Source organism: Sinohyriopsis cumingii, chromosome 3 (assembly GCF_028554795.1).
Source record: "Sinohyriopsis cumingii isolate HCF-2022 chromosome 3, ASM2855479v2, whole genome shotgun sequence".
NCBI classification, from domain to species: Eukaryota; Metazoa; Mollusca; class Bivalvia; order Unionida; family Unionidae; genus Sinohyriopsis; species Sinohyriopsis cumingii.
Genome location: NC_142963.1, coordinates 101,875,705 through 101,896,444, shown reverse-complemented (window position 1 = coordinate 101,896,444; position 20,740 = coordinate 101,875,705). Strand labels below are relative to the sequence as shown.

Here is a 20,740-nt window from a genome sequence, read left to right as displayed (position 1 = left end):
GATAGAAAAATGAAAACGTGAACAAATTAAAAAGTTTAACAAACATCTATGCAAGATACCCGATCTTCAATTAACTTATCGAACAGATACCTGTAGTTTCAAAATACTGGAAATGTATCACTTTGGGAAGTGGAACAATCCATCCGATTTCATTGCTTTTATTTAAATTTGGTGCGACTTCCTTTGTTAATGTGTGTGTGTGTGTGTTATTGAAGTTACCCGCCAAGGACAGCTCAGGAAGACCAAACAGATGTCCGTTTCTCACTGCGGCGGCAACATAAAAAATAACTGTAGAACATTGATAGAGACGGTTTTTTATTTGCTTAGTATTTATGCAGAACAATCGGTGCTTCAAAGGTAATCAGTTTTCTTTGAAGATTCAGCAAAACTTTTTTGTGTACATTTTAAAAACAAAAGGAATTAGCAGTCATTTGGTAGATTGTAGCAGTTACTGTTCCTGCCTTTAAATGTTCGTCGACTGGAGCTAGTCCTGGTAGCATGATTACTGGATAGATAAACAAGTAGATCTCCGTTAGTTTGGGGTGGAGTGGGGGGAATATTTCCGGTAGCAGAGTGATGCTGCCTTCCATGTATGTGTCTGAAATTGTTCTTAAAAAAAAGGTCAACAGGTGTTCTGCTTTGACTGGGATTACTACATAAAATGTGAGTGTTCTGAAGAATTTAGTTTTGAGTGAAAAGAAGATGAAAAATTGTACTTGCCATCCACATACAAAGGTCAGTCTAAATAGATCTATTATTTACCAGTGAACTGCCGATAATCCGACACTACTTCATCCGAAAGATCCATTATGAGATAATGCCTCGTCCAGCTGATCTCCAATACCAGCATGTCAAAAAATATGTTAAAAAATGTGGAGATGTCACAGATACAGTACTCAAACACAACAATGTACAATAACAATGCACTGTTAAGATGGTTTGTGAATATGAACAAAAAGTTTGTTTATCTAACAATAAATAAATTCCAGTGTATTTTATATCAGGTCTGCGGTTTGCTTTCAAGGTGCCTCTGAATTTCATTCCTCTAGATCCAAGGCTGTATGTATCAGTATTAATGGCCAATAATGTCGCAAAAAAACCCAACTCTTCAGATGGTATATTTTGTCGCCAGTAAGGAACATAAATCGTAATTTGTGACATTAGCGAAGCCAGCGTGATCCCTGAATAAACATTTTACAAGTTATTTTTTTGTACTTTTAATAAGAAAAAATCTTTATCCGTGAACGAGAAGAAAAAAAAATGTATATGAAATTGCAAAAGCCATACTGCGTTCGTTTTGAATTAGAATTCATACATGATCTCATTCCCAAACTGATAATAAATATTTTACACATTACTTTTCGTACGTTTAAGATAGAAAACAAAACTTTTCGTGTATGAGAAAAATACATGCATATGAAATTTTGGAAGCCAAGTCAAAATCGTGTAATATCCTAATTCATGTTATAACGGAACGTGCTATAGCAGGGTCACAGTGTACTATGAAAAAATCTTCTGATGTGTAAAAACGTTGTATTGTCATTCATGGCTCTGCCATTTGTCAGAATACACTATTTACACTTTATTCATGAAATGTTTCCTGATATTCAAAATATGTAGAGATCCTCCATGTACTATGGAGTATTTAAAACTAAAAATGACTGAAAAGATGATCTTGGCTGTATTAATACAAGATTAATACCTACACATGTATGTAACAGCATCCTTCCTCAAAGAGGGAGAATATGATTATTATTGAATCAGCAGGTGCTTTGATTTTATATTGTTCTGCTGATTTCCAGAAGGCAAACTAAAGTAAATCTCAACAGTCATGTATATGCCTTTACTGATCTTAAATACTAACTGTTGTTCTAAAATTTAATACTCAAGTTGTTTTACCAAAGTCTATCCATTCCTGATTGTTATTCTAAAATTTAATACTCAAGTTGTTTTACCAAAGTCTATCCATTCCTGATTGTTGTTCTAAAATGTATTACTCAAGTTGTTTTACCAAATTCTATCCATTCCTGATTGTTGAGTGATCAGCATCTACGTTGTCATCACAAAATCTTCAGATGAAAATTATTGATGCTATGGACAAAACGTCTTTATACGCATACAGAGGAAACCAACACAGAGGCCTCATTTTATGGATGTTTTGCTGTATTTAATTTAAGACAATTAAATATACCATTAGAAAGTATTAGAAGACCAAAAACTTAAGGCACAATTACTCGCATTATTTAACAATTCAAAGCATGTTTAATAACAAATTAAATTTACATGCAAGGTATCAGAAGCAGCATTATTTCAAAAATACAAGACAAATATGTTTCTTTACATGTAAAATATGAACTTGCCAACAAAAGTTTTAACATTCTCCCCAAAAATTGTACTAAGATCACATAACAACTGAAGATACTACAATCTCAAAAAATATTGAAAGCATCAAGCCTGCAAAAAATTTGAGAAAAATATTCGTAAACTCTGGATGACCCATTTTGGAGCACATCACACAGGCTCTTTGACTTTGTTGTAAGGTTTAGGACAAATGTAAACAAGAACTATTTTTTGTGGATATTTTATTTGCTTTGACTTTATTGTAAGTTGCATGGACAAATGTAAACAAGAACTATTTTTGTGGATGTTTTACTTGCTTTGATTTTGTTGTAAGGTTTAGGACAAATGTAAACAAGAACTATTTTTTGTGGATGTTTTACTTGCTTTGACTTTGTTGTAAGGTTTAGGACAAATGTAAACAAGAATTATTTTTTGTGGATGTTTTACTTGCTTTGATTTAAAAAAAACAAAAAACTAACATGTCTACTGTGATCTACTTTCCATGAGTCCTTTTGTCAGTCCTCTGAAAGAAATCACATATCAAACTGAATGAATGTAAAATTATTAGATACACTGAACTAAAGCAAAAACTTAATCAAATTTTAAAATGTGTAAAATGTAGATCACAGTGACATACTTTGCTGAAGTGAACAATACTCTCATTTTTGTGACCAAAAATGGCACAGTTTAAGAGAAAGGAAGCAAACTTATGTAGATGCATAAGCAAACAATTACAATGACAATAAGATCCCAACAAGTTTTAATGAGACACTTGTTTCTTGCTTATGTTTTTGGTGAAAAAGAAAAAAGACGAAAGGTAGAAAAATTCATAATTGAATATAATGTAGTTTTCTATATCTGACATATATTAGGAAAATCTAAATTTTTATCTGATCATGGTGCAAAATTTGAGAGTGTCAAAAGATATATGTTAAAGTTTAAGTTTTTGTCAAAACCTAATTTACTGGGGAAAAAATTTGCATATTGTATATGATCAGGTTAGTATTTATACATAAACACTGCTATACATTCAAGCTATCCTCATGAATAAATTTTGATATTTTACCACCATTTGATTTATTTATAACAGTATATATTCACAAGTCAAGTGCACCTGCAAACAACACAGACCATGATCTGACATTGCAAAATGCAACGGCAGATCAGGGTCAAAGTTGTTTCTTCTTCTGTTTACTACAGAGTGTATAGTCCAGATCTGCCAGTGCATTATGTGATGGAAAATCTGGGTCTATGCAGTTTGCAATTGGATTATATTTGTGTGTGAGCAAATATGGTAGCTTTAATAGTTATGTCCTGCAAAAGCTGCAAGAATTTAAACTGCATTCCCTTCAATAGCTTATTCTAATCTGATATAGCCAACAACTTATTCTGATCTGATATTACAACAACTTTTATAATCTAATATTCCAACAACTTATTCTAATCTGATATAGCCAATAATTTATTCTAATCTGATATGGCCAACAACTTATTCTAATCTGATATAGCCAACAACTTATTTCATTCTGATATAGCCAACAACATCTTCTAATCTGATATAGCCAACAGCTTCTAATATGTTATTCCAACAACTTTTTCTGATCTGATATAGCCAACAAGTTATTCTACTCTGATATAGCCAATGACTTATTCTAATCTGATACAGTCAACAACTTATTCTAATCTGATATAGCCAACAACTTATTCTAATCTGATATAGCCAACAACTTATTCTAATCTGATATAGCCAACATCTTCTAATCTGTTATTCCAACAACTTTTTCTAATCTGATATAGCCAACAACTTATTTTAATCTGATATAGCCAACAACTTCTAATCTGTTATTCCAACAACTTTTTCTAATCTGATATAACCAACAACTTTTTCTAATCTGATATAACCAACAACTTATTCTAATCTGATAAAGCCAACAATTTATTCTAATCTGATATTCCAACAACTTATTCTAATCTGGTATAGCCAGTATCTTTATTGTAGCTTCCACCATATATTTAAAGGATTTTACATGTTTTACCTTTATCTTTTATTTATAAACCTTTTACAGAATTGTAACAGCTTTAGTTTTTATATTTTTTCTGGTTATACATCATGTTTTTACATTTATTTGAAAATGTTTTTCTCCCTTAAGATTTTTGTGCCATTCTTCAGTTTTAGTTTTAGAACTTCACTTTTATGGGCTTCACATAGCCACTTTTTTGCTAAGGTGTTGTTAACACTAATAAATTCATCATCATATTCAAGTACTTAGTCCAGTTTTGGTCTGTTTATTTACCACACTTGGTAATCTGGCAGCTTTAAAATGATACTACCTTATGTGTATAGGTCCAAGATTGTAAATATGTAAATTTTCCATCAATTTTCTGATATTTGGTTGTGTATGTTACCTCATAGTAGGTCAAAACAGATGAAATGGGGCAGAAAGACCACGTGCTGTCCACATTTCTCTGTAGAACCACAGTGACTCAGTGGTTAGTGTGTTCAAATTCCAAAAAGTCAGACAAATAAAAATCCACATCCCTTTGCCAATCCTCAGTATGCAGTTTTCAGTTGTACATGCCATACCAACCATTTTGTTTTGTGAGCACATGACAGGTGTGTGAAGAAAAACATAATGGAAATAGCTCCTCAGCATAGTGGTTCCCAACCTTTTCAAGTACCAGGACCCCTTCTTAATTTTACAAAAAAATTTGATGACCCCACATGTTAACAGTTGCACTTTTATGCTCCTTTGGAATAATATATGTCCAGTAGGAGTCTGCAGTCCACAGGTTGAGAGCCACTTCCTTAGCACATTTATATGCCAATATGCATACAGATCAGTGTAGGATTCCCAAATTTCAACCACCCTCTGTTTTGCTTTATTGCTTTAGGCATACATTTTAGCAAAATTGTTTATTTGACACTTTTTCAGAGAGCCACAAAATCAAACTGTACCATTTTCCCAGTTTGCCATTACAGCTGTATTTGTTTGGGAATGCAGCTCCAAGAAAAACATATTTTTCATTGCCACAAATAAAAATCATTCCAGTTTCATGAAAGCATCAGACTTCACCTGGAACTAAATTTTGTACTTTGGTTTATGAAAACGTTCATTCTGGTATTGAACATAAATAATAATAATAATGATAATAATAATAATAATAATAATGAGGACTTTGTATAACGCCTAATCTTTAGAAGCTCTAAGCGCTTTACAATATTAGACAACAATTGAACATAAATAATAATAATAATAATAATAATAATAATAATAATGAGGACTTTGTATAACACCTAATCTTTAGAAGCTCTAAGTGCTTTACAACATTAGACAACACCTATAAGATAAAAAACATATATAATGATATGATTACAAACACAAACACAATGAAATTAGAAAACATAGAAAAAACATGCTGAGAATATTTAAGGTAGGAAACATTAGGTCTTTAAGTTTGTTCTTGCAGTTGAAATAAGTGAGTTTTGACATACATGTTTACACATACCAAAATAAATTTTACAAAACTAGGAATTAAAATTAAGTGTGGCTGAATAAATGTACAGTTTATAAAAGAAAAATCACAGTATATTGTTGGGAAATTTTGTATAAAAGTAAAATTATTTGCATTCTGAGTGATGCAAAGCTTAATTTTGTAGACTTGGGGAGATACAAGATTATTATTTTATAGTTGAAGATAATTCTGACATAGCAAAGCAATTTATTGTGTGTTCACATTATATTTTATCACACTTTTACATTGCAAAGTAAAGTAATAAATAGAGTACTGTACATGACACATTATATGCTTACCCCATAACTAAAATATTTTGTGCAAAAATAATTTTTCTTCCTGTCAGTGACTTTGACTTTTGATTTCAAAATTGATAGGTTTCTTTATTCTGCTACATGCAAGACATCCAAAAAGTATGGTCTAAGTCTGCAACAAAAAACTATGGTCATCGTGTAGAAACCATTTTCATTTTCAGTTACAGTGACCTGGATCTTACACCTTTTGACCCTAAAATCAACTTCTTTCTTACTGCAAGTGTAAACTATCCAAAAAGTATGGTAAATGTAGATAGCAGAGAACTAGATTTATTGTACAAAAAACATTGTTGTGTCCAGTTATAGTGACCTTGCCCTTTAACCTTCTATCCACCCCAAACTGATAGGGATCTTCCAAATCCAAATTGCATCCTATCCAAATAGTCTGGCAACTGTAGATTTTGAGTCATCATGCATAAAACATTTTTCTTTTTCTAGTAGTGTCCTTTATCTTTGACCCTGAAATCATGATGGATCTTTCTTATCAGATATGCAACTTATCCACAAAGTTTTATAACTGTCAATGGTATAAAACTCAAAATATTGTGTGGAAACCAGTCTTTTTTCAGTCACATGGACCTTGACTATTGAGCTTTTCAGCTCCAAATTGATAGGTTTCTTGGTTGCCCCAGGTGCAAGTCATCCACAGTGTTTGGTAACTATAAATGGTGGACAACATGAGTGATTGTGCACATATGAAAAAGTGGTAGCAGACGGGCATCATCATAACAGAGTACACTCTGCCTTATGGCGGGTGTATAAATATTATCAACTTACATTTTTACATTAAAAATTCAAATGTAAAGATTACAAAATCATGTTAAACAGTACAAACCATATCAGATGAAAATGATATTACATACTGTAATTACCCTTTTATAGCACATAACCTATAGCAAACTGCATCCACTCAATGTACCATCCCATAATAGGCTGACATATAAGGGGTCTTTCATGTTTGCTTGGATTATAAGTATAATAGATAGCACATGCATGAGATTGAGTCTGAAATTTAATTTAGCTCTCTATCAGTCAAAAACAATGTTATAAATAGCACGGCGATTGCAATTGGATCCCTTAGATAAATTTCCCGATGTCGTTACACCCGGAGTATCATATTTAGTTTTGAACTGGAGCTTGTGGATCCAAACGTTTCAAGAAAATACAGCCAGATTTACTAGTGTAATAAGCAATAGCAGATCTGGGTCTTCAATTTGAAAAATTGGTGTCATGTTTTACACCACAAAATATGGTTTACGGTATAGTTTCATTAAGCCTGTGTACAACAATGCCACTTAAATGTCCAGGTTCAAGTTCATGTGCATGGGGCCATATAACTTCAAATAAGCACAGCAGAAACTATACATTGCAATTAATTCTAACTGAGGGGAGTATCGACTTTACATTATTTTAAATACAAATTCATAAAAATATTTAAAAATTGCCACTAGCAAATAATCATTGCATTTTGATTAGTGTCTCAAACTTGTCACATATAAAATGAAGTCCAAAACTTTTTTAAGGTACAGTTAAACCTGTCCTAATGGTCACCTTTACTCAGCAGTCATCTGTTCACAATGACCATTCTAATTTCTCCCCAGCAAATTCGCTATATAAATGTCCTGTATGTAACAGTCAACTATTTTATGTGGTCAGCGCCCAGGTGTTTCCTAACCAAGCTATGGTTTTACTCTCTGCTTTAAACCCTCAAAAGAGTGTATCCACATTGATTATTCATTCTATGCAATCTGAATATTTGCTTTATGAAGAACGCATTGTTTTGATAAAGGAATATCATGTGAATTGATGTGCAAACATTTCTTATCTTGCTTGTACTTGTAACTTCAGCCATAATGATAACAATGTTCAGTGCACTGTATTTGTTCAAAAAACAATTTTAAAAGGTGAACTTGTCAACAGTGATCACCTGTGTACAATGACCAGTTTTGCCTTTTCCTATGAGTGGCCACTAGTAGCAGGTTTGACTATTTTAAAACAACCCCCTATAAACATGTGTAAGAAAAAATACACATACTGTTACACCATAATGGTTTATGTAATCAAACCAGTGAACACCACTAATTTTGTAACCATCCACTTTAAAACTAAAATTAATTCAATATTTTATATAAATCTTTTGGGCTTTGTCATTTTTTGGTGAAGATTAGATAACTCAAAATGATGCAAATACTTGTTCTACTGGCAGATGATTCAACATCTGCAACAGCAGATCTGGTGTGTGTGTGTGTGTTTGTGCATGTGTGTGATAATACAGAATACAAAATCACCTTATCTAAATTCACTATGGGAAAGTCTGATGAGTTACAGTAAGGCAGTATGAACAGCAACAGGTTCAAAGTATATAGTAAAGATATAGCACTCTCTCACAATAAGTCCCTTCATTATAACACCATTCCCGTTAAAACATGACTATCATCATGGATCCCCTTACATTATGTACAGTAGAAATGAAATTATATATTTATAAAACTTCATTATAAGACAATCTCACTGTAAGGTCCCTCGTTATAACACTATTCCAGTTAAACATGGCTACAGTCTTGGATCACATTACATCATGTACAGTTGCAGTGAAATTATACATATATAAAATAATTCATTATAATGTGGTCTTGGTATAAGGAAGTAATCTCCTTTGCTCACAATAAGTACTGTAAATACTGTACAATACAAAGTTATTGGATGCATGGATCAGAAGTGCAAAGACCAATTATATTTGCAAATACACAAAAATATGATGCAATTTGAAAAAATATGGCAGCTATGCATCGAGTATGATAATTACAAAATAGATTGTTTTATTAACTTATTGTACATTCAAAACATGAATATTTGAGAGAGAATATACAAACATTTGATAATGACAATGTCACTTAAGATTAGTAATGTGCATGCCAAGCACATATTTAATTATCAACATCATGAAAAAAATCATATCTACTTTTCTTGCTTTTTGTTCTAAATATTTTCTTTACCTGTGTACAACCCAAACCTAACTGCAAGCACAGCAAATACTCATATCTAATGTACCAAAATACATCAGCAGACTGTGATCACCATATTGTATTGAGCCTCTGATCTGGTGACCTGGCACATAACAGTGTAACACATCTGGGTCTTTGCTGACCTGATACATGATAGTGTAACACATCTGTGTCTATGCTGACCTAACACATAATAGTGTAACAGATCTGGGTCTATGTTGACCTGACACATAATAGTGTAACAGATCTGTGTCTATGCTGACCTGATATATAATATTGTAACAGATCAGGGTCTATGCTGACCTGATATATAATAGTGTAACAGATCAGGGTCTATGCTGACCCGATACATAATAGTGTAACAGATCAGGGTCTATGCTGACCCGACACATAATAGTGTAACAGATCAGGGTCTATGCTGACCTGATACATAATAGTGTAACAGATCAGGGTCTATGCTGACCTGATACATAATAGTGTAACAGATTAGGGTCTATGCTGACCTGATACATAATAGTGTAACAGATCAGGGTCTATGCTGACCTGACACATAATAGTGTAACAGATCTGGGTCTATGCTGACCTGATACATAATAGTGTAACAGATCAGAGTCTATGCTGACCTGATATATAAAAGTGTAACACATCTGGGTTTATGTTTCTGCATTTGGCTGACTCCACCATGCACATTAACTACTGTACAATATACAGACCAGTGGATATTTTAATTGATCACGAAGTAAATGAACTTTTTATATTCTAATTGTGCACGCAAAGAAAAGAAAACAAACTCTGCAGCCTCATTAGTTCTAATCTTCATCTCAAAAAGAACAAGAAAAGTATCTCTTCTGCTGTCATTTAATGTCAGTAGTAGATAAGGAATTAAATTTTTTCTACAAAAATGTCTAACAATAAATGCATATATCTTTAGCCTTAGAATATTATTGATTTCATAAAATCACTCATTGCTGGATATAAAAATGTAACACAGTTGTTCACACGCTGGAATGCTTGATATCACTACTGTAAAATGTAAATGGAAAGAAAAACATTGTTTCTGCCAGTGGTGTGATGATTAATACCACAAAATTTGAGGACTTGTCAGTAAAGAAACAAGACCAAGCAATTGATCATAGTCTTCAAAAACCAACTATAAAAAAATAAAGCTTTTTCTTTGGAAAATTTTGTTTTCACACCTCCAATTTTAATGTTTAATGTCTGAGTGCAATGCAACTCAACAAGTTTCTCAGATCAATGAAAGACCAGTTTCTCTACATATTCTAACCAGTTGTTGAATCACCAGTATCAGCCAATGAAAGCTTTCATAACATAGCATTATGACAGTGATACTTCAGTGAATTCAGTGACACACAACATTAATCAGTATGTGAAAATGACACTTTCAACAAAAAATATAGAACATATCTCTTAATAAACTAAACTCCATGCTTAAATGGTTATGTTGAAGTAATCATCAGTCTTCAATTTCAACTGATTCCAACTTTCTATAACAAAAATGTTTTGCCTTTAACTAGTGCAAAGAATCTTAAATATTTAAATAACAATGGCTGATACTTTTGTTTCTGAAAAAGAAAAAATGTAAATTCATTTTCATTTTGTTAAGTAAAGTGTTTATGGAAAATGAAATTTTTTATCGTACTTTTGGAAATGTTTCTATAAAAGTGTTCTAATTAGTTGGCTCTTTAAATTTGTGATTTGAAGCAATCACAAAATCAACAAAAATTGGTACCCAATGAAATATAGTCAATTCACCACACCTCAGTCTGTCTACATTTACGAACTAGTTAATAAGTCCAGCCCAACTGCAAACTGTACAGACCCAGATCTACTGTTGCATAAGGCATTGGTAGATCTGGGTATATGCAGTTTCTTTGGAGTAATCAGCAGAAAAAGACAGACCCTGATCTGTTGACACATTACATGAATGCAGATCAGGGTATGTGTTGTTTGCAGTTGGACGTTACTTATAAATGAGAACATATGGTACTGCAAATTTACACAATTCTAAACTAATTAATTTTAGTAAATTTGTTATTTCAGTATATTATATGTAATGACATACAATTTTAACGAATAACCAATGGGCAAAAATAATTTTTTATTTTACAGTTTTTAGCAGAAAATAGCATTTAAAAAAAACATCTCTTGGTTAAACAGGTATTACTTCTATAAGCTAAAAATTGGCACTGATATTTAGGGTTTACATTATATATTATTAAGTACAATCTGATTCCAAAAATTGTATGTGCATAAAATTTTAGCAAAATTAGTCTCATTTAAATTTTTTCGCTCAAAACAAATGTATGATTTTCAATAATACCTTGCTATTTGCAATCTCAGATGAAGAAAAATGTCTTTAATAAAAATACTGAAATGTTTCATCCAGAACGACTTATACATGGAGCCCCCCTCCCCCCAAAAATTATAGAACAAATTATTGTCTATCCAGCTTGTTTTGATGTAGGTTTTGGAGGAGCAGAAGTGGTAGTGTCCCCTCCTATTTTTACAATTCCACCACCAAATATGACCGCTAGGACGATGGCAACAATTATAATGAAGATCACTATTGCGATGATAATCTTCATTTTCAAGTTCTTCCACCAGTATTTCTTTTTTATTTTGTTTGCAGTCTTTTGAAATGTGGAAGACTGAAAAAGAAATTAAAAAAAAAAATGTAACTTAATTATTAGCACAAAATGAGCTTTATTTACAACATTTACCTAATTAGAGATATGACTAACTACAATGAAATAGAAATGTGTTGATAGAAAACAAATGCGCCAACAAAGAACCTGAAAAACTGATCTAAACTTTAAACTGAACTGGAGGAAAGGACAGATGTGGTTACAAATGTCAGGTGTCTACTGATCTAGCATGAAGAAGAAATCCACAAACCAAATCTGATTCAATGATTTGTTTATAAAGTGACCAACGTGTACCATTTTATAATGTTTCATACAGCATTTATGAAAATAATATAACTTAAATATGTGAAAATTAATCAAGTAGGTTCCAAATATCTCTTCAATTATTGTGATATTAAAAGCTAAAATATAATCAAATACATGTGAGATCAATTATTGTGATATTAAAAGCTAAAATATAAAATCAAATACATGTGAGATCAATATCATGCTAATTTTCGAATTAAACTTGAGAAACGTTTTCACCAAAGTGACTTGTACTGGTATAGATTCATAAGTATGATATCATATCACTTTTTTATCATTTATATATCTCTCTTTTAACCAAATTTCAGAGTTTACACTGAATTTTTGTGGGTGTGTAAACAATGAATCTTCTGAGCTCTTTCTAAATATCTAAAAAATTTCAGTTGGTATTTTATCCTTTTAAAACTTAATTTATACCAACTGTTTTCGATTTCATGAAAACCAACATTTTTTGAACCAGAAATGTGAAGAAATCAATCAGCCATACTGAAATGGGATTGGAAAATATCAGCCTCAAGCTTATCATCTGTTGGCAGCAACTCAATAAAACTGGGGTCTCAGACATGCAGCTCGCAGCCCACATGCAGCCTGCCAAGCTGTATCATGTGGCCTGCCAAATGATTGGCATCACAACATGTCATAAGAGATAACAAAGGTGGTGCGGCCCATGTACCATTGAAAATACCCTTATGTGGCCCTCAGGGTGGTTTGAGTTTGAGACCCCTGCATTAAAACCTTATTCCCACCCTAGAATTATGATCCTATGGGAGGGATTGTCCCATTCCATATTCATAGATTCCATTAATCCAGGCCATGTGTAATTAGATGTTCAAAATATGCATTAATGTCAAAAGCTTTACTACATGATAAGATGTTTCTGTGTTCATAATGAACACTCCATCATTAATAGAGGGATCAAGATTTTTCATAAAAATACAATATCGTTCAGAGAGATCAAGAATTTTCATACTGAACACCCCATCATTCAGAGAGGGATCAAGAGTTTTCATACTAACACCCTATCATTCAGAGAGGGATCAAGAGTTTTCATAATGAACACCCTATCATTCAGAGGGATCAAGAGTTTTCATACTGAACACTCTATCATTCAGAGGGATCAAGAGTTTTCATAATGAACAACCCATGATTCAGAGAGGGATCAAGAGTTTTCATACTGAACACCCTATCATTCAGAGGGATCAAGAGTTTTCATACTGACACCCTATCATTCAGAGGGATCAAGAGTTTTCATACTAACACCCTATCATTCAGAGGGATCAAGAGTTTTCATACTGAACACCCCATGATTCTGAGAGGGATCAAGAGTTTTCATACTGAACACCCCATGATTCAGAGAGGGATCAAGAGTTTTCATACTGAACACCCTATCATTCAGAGGGATCAAGAGTTTTCATACTGAACACCCTATCATTCAGAGGGATCAAGAGTTTTCATAATATACACCCCATGATTCAGAGAGGGATCAAGAGTTTTCATACTGAACACCCTATCATTCAGAGAGGGATCAAGAGTTTTCATACTGAACACCCTATCATTCAGAGAGGGATCAAGAGTTTTCATACTGAACACCCCATCATTCAGAGAGAGATCAAGAGTTTTCATGATGAACACCCCATGATTCAGAGAGGGATCAAGATCTTTCATAATGAACACCCCATCATTCAGAAAGGGATCAAGAATGTCCAGATGATACACATGACAGCCATCCCTCCAAATGAATTTCCAAACTGCACTGTGCATCCAGATCTTGTAATAATTAAGAGTATTACATTCTTATATTGATTGACCTATGTGTTTTACAAAAACTAATCTACTTTATCAGGTGATTTTAACATATATTGTTTTTAAATTGTTAAAAAAAAGCTTAAAATAAATTCTTCTAAGCCAATTCCCTTAACATTCTGACAGCTAGCACCAGTAAAGATTTCCTGAAGTGGGAGCCTTAACATCCACTTTTTAGAGGCATTTTACATTTTTCCTCTGTTTTTTAGTACATGGCACTGATACAATGCTTGAGTTCAATTCAATACAGGGAGAAAAACATATCTAGAATGCTTAGGAAGAGAGGAAGTGACATACATATATCTACATGCTTGGGGTCATTAGAGACAGTGAGAGAAAGACGGACATATATCTAAATGCTTGGGGTCATTAGACACTGAGAAAGAAACATATAACATATCTACATGTTTGAGGTCATTAGATAGAGAGAAAGAGACATACACATATCTACATTTTGAGGTCATTAGACACAGTGAGAAAAAGACACACATATATCAACATGTTTGAGGTCATTAAACATAGAGAAAGAGACATACATATATCTGCATGTTTGAGGTCATTAGACTGAAAGAGACATACATATATCTGAATGTTTTAGGTCATTAGACAGAGAGAATGACACATACACACATAGAGAGTGTGAAGGGGCAAATTTCTGGCAATCTATGAAGAACACATTAGCTGAGACCAGAGAACAATTAATAAGATTTATGTGGACAGGTGCGAATCAAATCGCCATACTGCCATGATCGGTAATGTCTTTTCAAGGGGAGAATTTCATTCTTAATTAAGCATTAATTTATCTAGCACACAGAAGACTGGTGGAATCAAAAGCTAACATTGATTCCATAGTGTAAATGTCAAAATTGAAAGATCACAGAAACACTGTTACTCAAACTACAAGGTCAATTTAACCATGACTTTGGCATCTCTGGAAAAAGGCGGCATAGATAGTTGATTCTGATTGGTTAGGCTAAATAAGGGGCATGTTTCCCCACACTAAATTGCCTAGTTTTAATATCGCCATATCGAAAATTCTAATCAGTCTAAGCTTTTCTGCAAGAGAAAACAAGTGTAGAAGACACAGAGAGTAATTTGGGAGAAAAGCTCTTGTAAAACTGTTGTTGAGAAAAACAGACAAACAAATTTGGCGATAGAAGCGAGGAACGCTGAAAGCTCAAAGGTATTTGTGACAATTCCATGTAATTTGTTGATGCCATATATAATTCTCTGCTGAATTTATTTACTTATATTTGCATGAATTTAATTTCTACATTCGTATATCAATTTGCTTTATGAAGTATAACTGTGTTGAGTTTATGCATAGGAAGTCATACATTAATCTTTAGATAAGTTTGACGAATTGTTTAAATTGTTGTCTTGTTTGCATAGGAATTAGGTTCTAAGAATTTCATACATTACATTAGTTAATATGAGTTACAAGAATCCATGTGAATTCACTGAATTTAGAAAATTTCACGTATGACTACAGTTGACTTAGTAAGCCATGTACTGGATCTCATTCATTCACTTGTGTAAACTGAGGCTGGCTCGGGACCGTTATGCCTCATGTGATGCTAATGTGTGGTGTTAATGCTTGATGAATTAGCCATTAAACTAACTAGGGTCATTATAGGACATGTGGAGCCGACTGATGGCCTTAGCATCTGTTTAGCACAGATAGTAAGATCTGATAATGAGAGGGGGATAATGCAAGCCTGTTATCCTAAACAACAGAAAATTTAGGTTGTCTCTATTTATATTTTTTTAAAGGGAGAAAATAGCTCCTGTGACATATTATTTCAGAGACATATCCTGCGACATATTATTTCTGAGACATATCCTGTGACGTATTAACTCTGAGACATATCCTGAGACATATAGTGAAATGTACTTATCCTGAGATCCAGGTATCTGTGAATCTATGTGTTATGCACATAGTGAGGACTGAAAGCTGAAAGAGGCAAGACTGACAGAAGTCGAAGGAACAGCTACAGTGGAAGTGGAGTGAACGAAGAAACAGGTTATGCAATTGTACAACGCATTGACTTTGATTGTTCACTCGATCCTATGATAAACTAAATCTATCAGTAAACAGATCGGCTACTTTATTTAAATATATTTGTGGGTTTTTTTTGTAACTCAATGAATGTTTTATTTCTAGAAGCAGAATATATTCCTGATGTAATGAATTCTCACAGTTGTTGTATGTAATTGATTAAATTGTTGTTTACATGTATGGGGGCTCATGTTGGTCTGTTCTATATATCTGCTCAGATCTTTATCTATTCCACTTATAAGTTCACTTCTTATATTTATATTTACTCGAAATGGGTAATAACATCGAGGGTGGTCAACTCTAGATAATGAGAACCAAATTAATCAGACACCTTGAAAGAAGGTACAGTCTGCCAACCCACAGATGTCTTTCAAGAAGATGGGAACTGTGTGTAAGGTTTCTACAAAGTGGACCATGGGTACATTTACAGAAAGAAATAGACATACACATATCTAAATAATAATAATAATAATAATAATGAGGACTTTGTATAGCACCTAATCTTTAGAAGCTCTAAGCGCTTTACATTAGACAACACCTATACGAAACATAATAATATTATTACAAAAACAAACAACATGAAATAAGAAAAACATTTTAAAAAATAAATGAGAATCTTTCAGGTAGGAAACATTATTAGGTCTTTAAGTTTGTTCTTGCAGTCGAAATAAGTGAGTTTTGAGAGCCTTCTTGAATGTGATCACTGTGTCTTTGTGTCTAAGTTCAGTGGGCAATTCATTCCACATTGCTGGACCCTGGTATGGAAAAGAACGCTGTCCATATTACTTTGTTTTCATAGTGGGAATAATGAGTATACGATTGTCAGAAGAGGAGCATAAGTATCTTGCTGGTGTGTACACATGAGTGAGGTCAGATAGGTATGTTGGACTAGAGTCCGACAGTGAAATGTAGCACAGAGAACAAATTTTGTGTTTGATTCTGGATCGAATGGATAGCCAGTGTAGGGTACAAAGCAGCGGGGAGGTGTGCTCTGATCGTGGTACTCTAAGTATGATCCGAGCAGCTGTGTTTTGAACTCTTTGAAGTTTCTGGAGTAGATTTTGAGATGAACAAGACAGAATTGAGTTACAATAGTCCAGTCTTGAAAGTACTAATGAACACACAAAATGTTTTAGTGGCATCAACTGAAAGATATTTGCGAATTGAGCTGATGCGTCTCAGCTCAAGATATGCAGCCTTGCATATGTTCATGACATGTTGGTGCAATGTGAGAGTACTGTCCAGAGTAACACCTAGGTTTCATACTGATTGTGTGAATTTAATGTTGGCATTGCTGATATTTATTGTTTGAGGTAAAGGATGTGAATGGGAAAGTCTTTGTGTTGTGATCAGAATGGCCTCAGTTTAATCATCATTCATCTGCAGCTTGTTACAAGTCATCCATGATTTCACATCAGAAATGCACCTCTCTACACCTTGGATGGTAGCATCAACTTCAGTTGGGTGGCTAGATTTGTATATTTGGGTGTCATCGGCGTACAATTGGTGAGACACTGGATGATGATCTATGACACTTGAGAGCGAATGAGTGTACAGAATGAAGAGAACAGGTCCAAGAACAGACCCCTGTGGAACACCACAACATATATCAACTGGGCTGGAGAGTATTCCATTTGCAGACACAATTTGTGTCCTGTTGACCAAGTAGGACTTGAACCACAGTAAGGCTGTATCATGAATGCCAAATACATGCTGGAGACGGTGAAGTAATATATCATGGTCTGTTGTGTCAAATGCTGCAGACAAATCAAGGAGGGTGAGGACTGTAATCTTTCTGCTATCCAACACAGAAAGAATGTCATTAACTACTTTTAGAAGAGTAGTTTCAGTACTGTGGTAAGGGCCATATGCAGATTGTACATTGCTAAAAAGACTTTGAATTTAGATGAGATACAAGCTGGGATAGAACAACCTTATCTAAGATTTTTTAAATGAATGGGAGATTAGAAACTGGGCAGTCCTTTAAATCGTTATGGTCTAGTGTTGGTTTCTTCAGCAGAGGCTTTACAATGGCAGTTTTGAAAAATGATGAGAATTCCCCAGATGAGAGAGAGGTATTAATAACATCAGTTAGTGAAGGCAATACTGGATCTAAGCACTCAAGCAGCAGTGATGTTGGAATTGGATCAAGTTCACATGACTTTGGTGCACTCTTCATCATGACTGTATGTACCGGTTCAAATGCTGCTAATGGTTGCTGCTCAAATTCTGTATCCCAACTGTATGGTGATGATGAGTCAATTGAAATTGTAGTGTCAAGCTTATCTCTAATAGTTTGTACTTTGTCACGGAAAAAATTTGCAAACATGTCCGGAAGGTCGACTGGAGAGAAGGTAGTTGGAAGTGGTGTTGATTTGTTCCTTTACATTAGCTTGTTAGTAATCCTGAAGAGCTCTTTGCAGCTGGAACTTTCCATGATCTTAGTAGTGTAGTGGGCTGATTTCGCTGCATGGACTATATTTGTGACATTCTTCTTAGCGACTTCATAGATTTGCTTATGAATAGTGAGTCTGGTGGAAAGCCAGAGCCTCTCAGCTTTATGGCAGTCTCTTTTAGCAGTGCAAAGCTGGTCCCTAACACTGTTATACCATGGAGAACACTTCTGAATTGATACCTGTACTTGGTAGCTGGGGCATGTTTGTCAAGTAATGTATGCAGACAGTTATCGAGTTGTTCTGCGGTAGGAGGTAAGCAAGTTGTTAGGTTAGCTTGGATGTCGTGCATTAGTTTGGTTCTGTTTATCATACGGAGGTTTCTCTTAGTAGCATATAAAAGTGGAGGGTTAGGGACTGATATGTCAAGATGGCATATAATGCAGAGGTGATCTGATGCAAGGTCATGGGATACCAGGGAGGACCGTAGAATGTTATCATCAGGTCTATGAAGAATCCAGTCTAAAATGTGACCATGTTTATGGGTGGGTTGGTTAACTGGCTGTTTGAGGTTGAAAACAGTAATAGAATCTATGAGTTTTGATGTATTTGAGCTTCCGGGACAGTCAAAGTGAAAGTTGAAAACTCCAAGAATAATCAGGTTGCCACCTATCAAATTTCTATAGTCCAGGAGATTCGGAAACTGTTCCAAAAAGAGAGAGTCAGCCAGCTTGTTTGTTCTTCAAGGAGGAGGGCGGTAATCAGACTGGGGTCAATAGATATGAAAAAACGCAAACATACACATAGCTACAGGCTTGAGGTCATCAGACAGAGAGAAAGAGACATACACATATATACCTGTATGGGGTCATTAGATAAAGAAAGAAAGACATACACATATCTACATATGCATTTCAGTCCAATTCTGCTGAAAGATTGGGTTTAAAATTTTGTAAGAATATGTTAAAGGCCATCAGGTCAAGACATATTCATACGCAAAACAAGTCTTCCATGACTAAGGACAAAACATTAATACTTCTCCCCACTTTTCAAATTGCCCATGCCTCTTCCCACTTTTCAAATTGCCCATGCCTCTTCCCTCTTTTCAAATTGCCCATGCCTCTTCCCTCTTTTCAAATTACCCATGCCTCTTCCCTCTTTTCAAATTATGTAATCAAAATTCAAAGAAATTTTTATTTATAAAAGTTCAATTTAGTGCAGCTAAGAATAGTGAGCATCAGTGAAAACAAATGAATAATTCTAGTCTGAATAATCAATATAAAGAAACCGAATGTCAATATCATCATTGAACACCAAATCAAAAGTGCAAGATTAAATGGGTTTATAATAAAATGTTGGACCTGGCAGAAAATGGTAACAACAATCAACATTCTAGGACAAAAATTCAAATGTCTGATGTTTAAATTGTTATTGTTAATTGTTATTGATACAGAATTTCAGATGTAAATTGCTGTAGATCAGTCATTTGCAGTTGGTATGACTTTAAGAGTTACTCTTGTATTGCTGATACCTTTTCCTTGCAGGTAGCACGTTTAAAAAAACACCACTTAACACATTAACCCCTGAGCCAAACAGCTAGGCAGTCCCCTGCAGCATACTTGCAGAGATCACCTAGAGCAGTGTTAGCCTTTCCAGTGCCTGTATCCCTGAGACTAGCTGACAGCAATTGGCTTGCAGATTTTTATAGAGGGGGCTACTTGCAATTTTTACATGTTTGATAGTTAGCTTTTCTAGAATCTTGCATTCTTTCTATTTATTGGGTAACTAGTTCCAACATATTATTATGTCTTTTACTTAGACTACCTTATGTTCCTAGTATTGGCATTTGTATTTTCCAGGCCTCTGTAATGGGTGAGCCCTAAGATTTCATTTTAGATATTAAAGGAGTTAACATTTTTTATTACGAAGTTTAGACCAGTTTTTGAAGGGATAAAGATTGCTGACCAAAATATTCAGCAAACAAAATGTGAGAATCATTGCCAAGGAGAATTTTATTGTGGTTTACACTCTGAGAATGCATAATCAAATATATAAATTTCAGTTTGATGGTAATAATGAATTTCATTATCATAATATAAATCATAAGATTAGTGTGTGTGATTTGGATTTTTAACATAGCTTTAACAATTTTTCAGTCATATTGATACGATGTCTGCAGTGTGACAATTTATAGTGATGTCTAGCACTTGGTCATCATGCTGCAAACATGTAGCATGATGTCCCACCCAGTCACATTATCCTGACAGCAGGACGACAAGTCCTAACACTAACCTCTTAATGCTGAGCACCAAGCGAGGCAGCTGTTAGTACCATATTTGTA

General features: G+C 34.0%; 1 protein-coding gene across 1 annotated transcript in view; it reads right to left on the bottom strand.

Annotated features, from left to right (window-relative positions):
* Window positions 1–298: 298 nt before the first annotated feature.
* LOC149803410 (uncharacterized) overlaps window positions 299–20,740 on the bottom strand; it is a 39,982-nt gene continuing 19,540 nt past the window's right edge. Inside the window, exon 6 of the mRNA XM_089953108.1 lies at window positions 299–11,841. Coding sequence (XP_089809234.1) covers window positions 11,635–11,841 — 207 coding nt within the window. The 3' untranslated portion in view covers window positions 299–11,634. The remainder of the gene's footprint in view (window positions 11,842–20,740) is intronic.